The sequence below is a fragment of the Sinocyclocheilus anshuiensis genome, unplaced genomic scaffold (assembly GCF_001515605.1).
Source record: "Sinocyclocheilus anshuiensis isolate Anshui unplaced genomic scaffold, SAMN03320099.WGS_v1.1 scaffold354, whole genome shotgun sequence".
Classification (NCBI taxonomy): domain Eukaryota; kingdom Metazoa; phylum Chordata; class Actinopteri; order Cypriniformes; family Cyprinidae; genus Sinocyclocheilus; species Sinocyclocheilus anshuiensis.
The window spans coordinates 285,208-294,470 of NW_015544195.1; the positions used below are offsets into that span (position 1 = coordinate 285,208).

At 35.7% G+C, this 9,263-nt stretch overlaps 1 protein-coding gene across 2 annotated transcripts in view; it reads left to right on the forward strand.

Moving 5' to 3' along the window:
- LOC107696687 (probable palmitoyltransferase ZDHHC1) overlaps window positions 1-4,996 on the forward strand; it is a 15,908-nt gene extending 10,912 nt beyond the window's left edge. The window contains exons 8-11 of one of the 2 annotated variants that reach the window (XM_016497146.1): window positions 174-262; window positions 1,717-1,831; window positions 1,980-2,082; window positions 3,959-4,996. In XM_016497146.1, the coding sequence (XP_016352632.1) occupies window positions 174-262; window positions 1,717-1,831; window positions 1,980-2,082; window positions 3,959-4,518 (867 nt within the window). In that variant the 3' untranslated portion in view covers window positions 4,519-4,996. Of the gene's footprint in view, window positions 1-170; window positions 263-1,716; window positions 1,832-1,979; window positions 2,083-3,958 lie in introns of both variants that reach the window. The other variant, XM_016497145.1, reaches the window with a different exon arrangement.
- The last annotated feature ends 4,267 nt before the right edge of the window (window positions 4,997-9,263 follow it).

A 9,263-nucleotide genomic window follows, 5' to 3' on the forward strand; every position in this document is an offset into this window, starting at 1 on the left:
AATTTAAGGGGGTCTGAATACTTTCCGTACCCACTGTAAATACTTTACAATGCAACAACTAATGTTTCATGTGGGACCACTACTCATTTTCAAAGCAATTGTAATGTATCTCTGATGTTCCTGCTTTCTGTCTCACCATGATTTAATTTCCATCGTTGTTTTTGCTGCAGCAGCAGGTCAGTTATAGCGGGACATTTGGCTATACCAATCCTGAGATGGAGGTAGAGGATCCAACCGCCATGAGCTCCAAAGAAGGATCAACGTGAGTTTTGCCAGCCAGATTAATAAAACATGATAGCATACTTAAAAATATCACCCAAAAGATTTCATTTAGCTTTTTGATTACATAGATTTCATTTAGGTTTTTTTTTTTTTAAGCAAGGATGCATTGATAAAAATTGACTTTTACAATGTTACAAAAAAATTTTATTACTGTTTTTACTATGTTTTTAATCAAATTAATGCAGACTTGGTGAGATAAAAGACTTTTAAAAACCTTTAAAAACTGTTCCGCCCCTAAACATTTTAACAAGTGAGACCAGTGTTCAAATTTGGCCCAACAGCTCATTGTTAAAGCAAGGAAGCGATTAAATGTCACTGACTTAACATCATTAAGAAATAATTGTGTAGAAAAACAATCTTCCGTTCACAAAAGACCAAGACTTGGCTTTCTCTCCCCCTAAGCCTGCCTGCATTAATGTCTTCAGTCCAGCCAAATCAACGTTACTCTGCACATTTTCTTCCAATTGTGGCTTAAGGGGATGATTGATTCCTTTAACTGTGACTCAAAAAATACAGATAATCTCATTTATTTTATTGGGCAATTATGGTATCATGTCAACCGTTTGAGAACTCAGCTGGAAGGGAAGGAAAGATATTACTGCTTTTGTGCGACAGTTAAAATGTGAGCTCGAGGATCAGTTGTGTAGATTAAATAATTTTTTCTTAATAGATTTTTATATCTGGAGGGACTAATCCATTAGTTCCTTATATATCTGTATGCATTTTACAATAATCTTTATATTTCTCCGCTTTTTGTTGAATTGCGAAAGCCCTGGAAATCGAGTGTTTGTTTAATATTAAACTTCTCACTTCTCAGTTCTTCTAACTGGACCAGTTGTGCAGAAGCAGTTACTGAGGCCTGTTTTGCTCATGTGTCATATTGCTTAATAAGAAACAGTCAGCATTAACAGTGTTTCATAACAGCGATTACAAAACAGGCTTTGACATTATTTCATATGTCATAGGGGCGGAATTGTTTCCCATGGCATTTCACTTTCCAGGTTATTTTGCATTGAAAGCCTCATTGTTAAATTGTCTATTCAGTAACAGATGTTATTTGTTTTCATTAAAAAAAAGTAATGAAATTATGAATATAAAGCTCTGCACATTTTTTTGTGAGATTATAACAGCCTGTACAATAAAAAATATTGCTAATAAGCTAAGATATAAACTAAGAGCTTGTTATTTCTATTCTATACTTCTTGCTAGCTGGAGTGTGACAGTCATGTTGGGTGATCAGTGATTCCATAGAATTTCGAAAGTTTTGGCTCTTTGCTCTTGGAAATTTTAGCAATCATAAGAAATTATCATAGAAGACAGTGAATGTATCTTCTTTTGAAGAAATTTTGTGTATGTTATAAGTAAATAAGTGAATGTAAAAATGTCATTTGGTCGTTTGTGTACAAGCTTTGAGTAATGGGCGTCTCTCCACAGGCGTTACGGCAATGGCCGGGTCAGAGGCTCCAATGAGCACATGGGTGAAGAAGAGCTCCTCCCTGCTGTCATAACAGAGAACAAAGCATCTCCTCATCCTCACAAACACACACAGGTGTGCACACACACCACAACCACCAGAAAATCAATTATATATTAAATTCAGGGTCTAATTATACAACCAGTGGCCTGCACACTCTACTGAAGTTGTAATGTCCGTCTGGCTCAATATGTGGTAAAACCATTTAATTTTGTTTCCATAGAAAAAAAAGAGGAACGTGCACAAACTTGCAGCTGAGGTAAACAGTGACAGGTCCATTGACACCAGCACCACCAAAGGCATGCCAAAGACTACTGCTGAGCAGGGTAAGACAAGCGTACACAATCAGCTGATGACTGTAATATTTGATTTACACTTACTGCTCAGAGTCTGAGGTCGGATTTTTTTTTTCTTTCATGTTTTTGAAAGAAGCCTCTTATGCTCACCAAGGTCGAAAGTTCAAAAGCACAACATTTGTTTGAAATAGTAATGTTTTGTTACAGTGTGAAAGTCTTTCTTGTCACTTTTAATCCATTTAATTAATTCTTGCTGAATAAAAGTATTAATGTCATTCAAAAAATTATCTTGCTGACCCCAGACTTTTGAACAATAGTTTACATGTATTAATTTATCAGACAGCTTTCTCCAATGTAATTTTAAATGAGAAATGCAACAAAGTGATTCATCCAAGGAGGCTGAAGATCAGAGGAGTACAGGACAGAATAGAGATGAGAATAAGAAATGGTAAAGTTTTATGAAGTGCCTGGACATACGTAACTAAAACATTGATATTTTTTACATTTGTTTTTGATGCAATTATTAAGGCATGCGATTTATGTATTAGTGCAAGTGCATAACTTTTTTTTATATATTTATTTATATTTATTTAAATAATATAATTTTTGTATTTAGAAACGCATATAAGAAGTATAGTATTGGCAGCATATCACATAGTGAACATAAAAACTAAGATAGAATGTAGACTAATCCTAACAGTGTGTCACCGGTTTAGGAGATTAGTAAGTTATGGAAGACGTTGCTATGTTATAATATTAAACAGTGTGGTAGATCTGCATCACTGAACAACGCCCTGTTTGCTTTAGACTGAAGTATAGCACTAAGGAGAATAAAACTACAATATGACAGTTAAAACCTGCTAATAGAGCAGTTGTCTTTACCTGATTTATAACTTTTATTTTAGCCTCTGTTGCAATATTCAGTTGGAATTAGTGTTTGAATAGTTCTGTAGTAGTTCTGTGCTCCTAAACTGCCTGTGTGTAACTACTGAAGCCTATTTCTGCCACATAAGATTTTTTTTTAGTAAATCATAATTGACATGAAAAGGAAGATTCTAAATTGTCCCTCCCCCAAACTTGTGTGTAAGACAAGACTTGTGTATGGATTAGACTTATATATGAATTAAACTGGTTCTCGCCATGAATACAGCCCTAGATGCTGGAATGGCGTTAATAAGAAAGTAAATAAATGACATTAAAAGTCATATTTATGAGATAAAAAGTCATAATTATGACTTAAAAACAATAATGACAAAATTGAAATTATGACAGTCATTGAAATTAAAAGTCAAATGAGTAACAATCATCACTATTTATGTAATAATTTTGAATTTCTCATAATTATGATTGTAGAAATTATGAAAAAGTTTTAAAAGTTTTAAAATTATGTGAAGGTTCATCTTTTTATATGACAGTTTGTCTTAATGTTAAAAATATTTTTTATAATAATTCTGACATAGAAAGTAGAAATTAGGAGATAAGTGACAGTAGGAATTATGAGAAAGTCATAGAAGTCATAATCTGAAATGTATTTAATAATTTTTATAATGCCAGTTTGTCATAAATTGACTTTTTATAATTATATAATTTATTTATGTCATAATTATTTATTATTTTCATCTCATAATTATAATTTACCAAAGCTTGTTTTTTTTCCTTAGGTTGCAGAAATGAGATTCCATAAATAAGCTGTTTTTTATTCACACAAGTTCAGCAGTTTGAGTTTAGAATGTAGTCTCCCCAGTATAATCTTGTAAAAATGTAAAATTGAATAGATTCTGAAATAATTTTAGCAAATACTTAAAAAAAAAAAATCCATATGGTGTTTTTCAGTGGTCTTGATATTTGTGAATCAGAGTGTGAGTTAGTTACCTTTGTGATTTGTGTTTGTGCTTTACACAAATAGAGTCCTCTGTAGCTGCCGCCACTGTGTCCTCCTCTCTTGGTCAGCGCTTACCCTTCCCAGCATTCCCCCTGCGGGCCTCCCTCCCCCCTCTTGCACCCGTACAAGCCGCTGGTCCCCCTGCTGAGTATCATTCTGACTCCGCAGAATCTCTGGAGGAGATCCCTGTAGCAATGGCACGGCTTGGCAGCGCAGCCCTGGCCGGCGCTACTACTGCTGCTGTGTCTGCCACCAGCTATTCCTCTTCTCTCCAGTGTGCTTTGCCTTCCTCAGCAGCCGGACAAGCTTTACCCTCCCCCCAGCCCAGGACCAAGAGGAAAGCAGCCGTTCGGAAAGCTGCAGAGCAGAGGTTTGAGATGGTGTCCCATAATCCATCTATGTTCGTGAGTCGAGAAAGCAGAGAGCCCGCCATGCCTCAAGAGGGCATTATCACAAAGGAAAATCCCTGTGTGGCGAAACGCAAACAGACAGGTAAAAAGAGAAATATGGAGGACACTAAACTCAGCTCGAGTGTAGGAAACCCCGCTGGTGTAGTGACTACTACAGAGACACGTCACTACTAATCAGGACTCACTGGGCACTTGGTCGGCCTTGTTTCTCCATTAAAAAAACTTTAGCTGCTTTAAAAGGATCACATAAAAACTGATGTAGCACTCAGAACCTGATGCAACCTATGCAAACACCATTGAATGTCAGCAGTAAGAACCTTTTGCTGGACAAAACATCTAATGCTGGTTGTCATTGGTCAGTGTCATTTGGCCTGAACACCTCATATTGCATAAAGTTGCATATAGATATGTTTGACAGTGGGTCATGAGGTCCGACCTCAGATCAGATTCACTTACATATATTTATTCATGAAATTGTTGATTGTGGAATGAAGCCTTGGACTTGAGCCTCAACTTATTATGAATCTTTTGAGGAATCCATGACACTATAAATTATGAACCAACTTATTTAGCCTTTCATTAACTCAGTACATTTTACTACAACCTTTGCTGTAGCATTGCACAGATATTTTTTTTTTAAACACTTAATGCAGTGCTGCCCGTCTTAATTATAGTTTGTTTAGTTTTCTATGATGAAACACGCATGACCACTGATATCATTTTCAGGGTTTTTAGTTCATATTTTTACATGTACATTGTTACCTTATTTTTAAATTATTGTTGTTAATTGTTGCTTTTCCTTTTTGTTGTTTTTATCAGCTTTTATATGTCTGGTTGTGTTTGGGTGAACTTGAGTTACAGTATGTACTATAGAGTGTACTTCTGGTGGTATTTTACTCAAGTGCTTTAGTCACTTTCTAAATAAACATCTTATATTAAGCAGTGCCACATGATGTCTGCCCTTATGAATGAAGTCCACTCCCTCCATCTCAAATGCTGCTCAGACAACCCAGTTACACAGTTGTTTATCTATCAACAGAAACATTCTTAGTACATGATGTTTTGGGTAGAGGGAGTGGCTGAATGATGGCCTGATGGGGAAGCAATATGAAAATGTGTCTGTATTTTTTTTAATTATGTAAAAAAATAAAATTAATTTCACTTTAACTGTATTCCTACACTGGTTTTTGCAATGTTAAAAATCAATGTTTTAACTAATATGTTATCTGTGTTATAATCTCTTTTCTGTTTGTTTGTTGTTGTTTTTTTGTTAAATTCTCTCAAAACCATCCTTTAATAAATATTACCCTGCAGAAGACTCCTGCAATATTAGTGGTGGGCAAAAGTCACTCATTCTTTAATGAAGACAATAAACAGGAAATGCCTCTCAGACATTTCAAAATTTCATTAATTTTAGCTTTGTGTAAAAATATACTTTCGTCAAAAGGAAATGGAGCAAAGGCAAGTGCGCATTCTATAATGCATTCCATTTAATGCACATTTACTAGATCATCTGAATATTCCAAGCATGTGGAAAATGTGCAAATATATACTGCAGAGACTGCAGTTTTCATTGTCATTCCTGTACCTTTTATTTTTTTAATCTCAATTACTACTTCTCATTAAAAACAGCATGTGTAGCACTGCATTATTGTTGCCCTGTTTTTATGTGTCCTGAATCAATAATAGACATTTTTTTCCAAAGGACATTTCCTTTTAAGGATATACCGCCTGTACTGGTGTAAACGTCAATTCATTCAGAATCCAAAGCAAAAATAGTCATGGGTGTCTATAGCAACACTTGGGTAATACAAATACATGACGACTTGGATGAGAAATTATCCAAATATTGGACATTGACATCTAGCACAAACTACACATGCTTTAAGAAGCTTGTAAGAATTTTTTAACCATGTAATTGTACAACTGTAGTGACAAAGAACATTCAGTACCTTAACAGGACCTGCACACAATCATGTCACCCAAACACCTGCTGTAGATCCTAGTATATTTTAATACTACATATTCATGGTGGGCTTATCAGCTGAGAACACTGATAGGTCAGAAAGTTGACAGAAAGCCTGTTGTCAAGGCCATAGCGTAGGCAAAAACAATATTAGGTAATGGTCACGTGGAGTTGGGGAAAAGTCTTTTTAGACTCCAAAAATTGAGATGAAAACTTGCTCAATATGAACTCAGATGTTTCTTGAGTCATGATATCCACTAAATAAGAGTGTGGTTAACCACTGAAGTTTATTTACCAACAGCTGAAGTATGATATCATTGGCAGTTACGCTTGTGATTTCCTTGCCTTGAGAATGGGGCTTTTGTTTTGGTTTTGAAAATAGCACCGACAAGATGGATCCTGTTCCCTGACCAGCTGGATAAAATCATTCAAGACTCTCCTTCTTCTCCTGCTTTCAAAGCTCAGGATCATGTTCTGCTCCTACATCCATTTAATGTCAAACTACTATAAAAAAGTGCTGCCTATTCTGCTTTTAAAATCTTTCATAGGTATATTAACATCTTTTCATTGGTATATTATATTTTTATAAGCCTTCAAAATATAATGTTTCTAAAAAGAGCAGTTGCAAGTTTTTTTGTTCCGGACATGGTGGCTCTTTGTGTGTACCCAGAGTAATCATGGCATCAGGATACTACAACAGCATAACACTGACAGTCAAGAGTTGCTCTGCTGAAGAGAGGCATGCAGCAGAACTTGTGACAGGACTCACAGTGACAGCAGCAGCATTACTGACAGAAAGCTTTTGGCTGGAGCCAGCGGCACACTGCACGCAATTATTCACCAGAGATGAAGAGCTCAGTTTTCATAATTCACCTTGGCTGATTTATAATATGTTCAAACTATTGTCAGTGGAACAGATTTATAGACTGTTCTGATCATCATTGTCAAACAAAGGCCTTATTATGACTTCTCGTGAATTATACTGTGTGCACTGAAGAGAATTTTGCATTGTCAGTATGTAATAGTGAGATCAAAAGTTTATATCCAAAGCTGTTCTTTCATCCTACAACTACTATAATAGGCTTATCAAACTTTACCCTCGCACTAGCATAATAATACATATAAAATCCAAAATGTAAATAATAATATTGTACAACTTCCCATATAAAGTTGGATATTTAAATTGATCCTACTTGTTTGCGTATATACAGTATACTCACATACAGTGATATATAGCAAAATCTCGGCTGTGTGATTGTAAATGATTGCAAAATGTCAATTATATTATCGTACAACTCTCTCTATATAGAGTTGGGTATTTACATTAATCCTACTTTATTTGTACACAGTATACTCATATATAGCAAAACATTACAGTATTCCCATAAAGTGATACTACATAGCAAATCTTAACTGCTTGATTGTTTATATCATTGCAGAATGTAAACTATATAATATCGCCCAGCTCTAATTTGCTTGATGTGACTATATGACTTGAAGAAATTATAAACATTAACATGATTCTCTATAAAGCTGCTTTGAAACAATGTGTATTGTGAAAAGTGCTATACAAACAAAATAGCCAGCTATACTGCTTTAATCACGATCATGATTCTAGTCATCTAATCATGATTTTAGCACAACAATGAATGGATATTGCAGACAAAAGCCATAAATCAGAGGCAAATCAGTGTTCGCAGTGTTCATCTCTCTGTTTGAATTATCAAAGGCATAATTTGAGAGAAGAGCTGATGCAATGCCAGTGCCTGACAAATATTTATCAGGCTCAATATCTAGACCTCTCTGCAATCCAAGTCTTGTAGTGTGAAATGTGACAATCTGACAACTCTGAAAGTTGTGTGTATAGTGGGCAGTAAAATTGTAGATGTCTACCACATAACTTTCATCCTGTACATTTGCTCTAAATAGGTTTACTTCAATTCAGTCCAGATAAATAAGCAGTAGCCTCCACATGCAGCTGAGGCAGGGTTGACAGGGAAAGATTGGTTAAACAGAACTGTGTGTCCTTTCACTTATCAGTGTCTCTCAATCTGTTTCATTCATTTCCAACAGTGACCTCATCATCTATGGCCCTTAACCAGAAAAAAAGGAAAGAAAATAAGCTATGCTAGCAGCAATCGTCTCTATGACAACAGTTAAAACAAAAGCTGAAATATGAAGTGAGTGTTTGATGCCTTTAGTTTGACCCTCCAGTGGCTCCCACACATCTCTCTGATTTTCCCACCGCTTGTGTTCATTAATTCACAGCATTGTTGTGGACACCAGTGGTCATGGTTGGACAGATGGATGCAGTAGGCTACTTTGTTTTCCAATGGTCACACATACAGGCAGACTTCGAAAACACATTACACACTTCATATTATGGCACACGCAGAAACAACTACTTTAATGAACGCTGGTTGGTGGAATAAACACAAAGACTCACATGCAGTAACCAACAGCCCTAGACCTTTTGTTCTGAGGTGCACATCTGTTTCCTGTTGGTCATGGATTTCTCTGCTTTCCCAGCGCTAAATGAGCTGAAAATGAAGAGACATTCGTTTACACAGAAAAGCAGCTAAGTAAATGAAGCAAATGAGAAAAGGAAGAGAAGGAAGATTATATTTTTGGATTGCGGCAGCCCAACAACAAACCACTTCCTCACATGTACACCGAATCATGCAATGAAAGAGTAAGGATGATAAAATATTCCAAATTGACGATGCATAATGCATTAAAACCACTTCTGACTGTTCAAATGTCATGTTTTTAATTTCTGTGTATAAAACTGATATATTGCACGTTTAAATAAGGTGATAAAGAGGTGCTGAGAATGAGAGAGTAAAACAGGATATTAGCTGAAACTCTGTGGTAAACGCATGCAATGTCCCGTCTGATGCGTTGAAATTCTGTAGTGCAAGTGTTCAGTTTGTTTGACATGTTGTGCACTGTA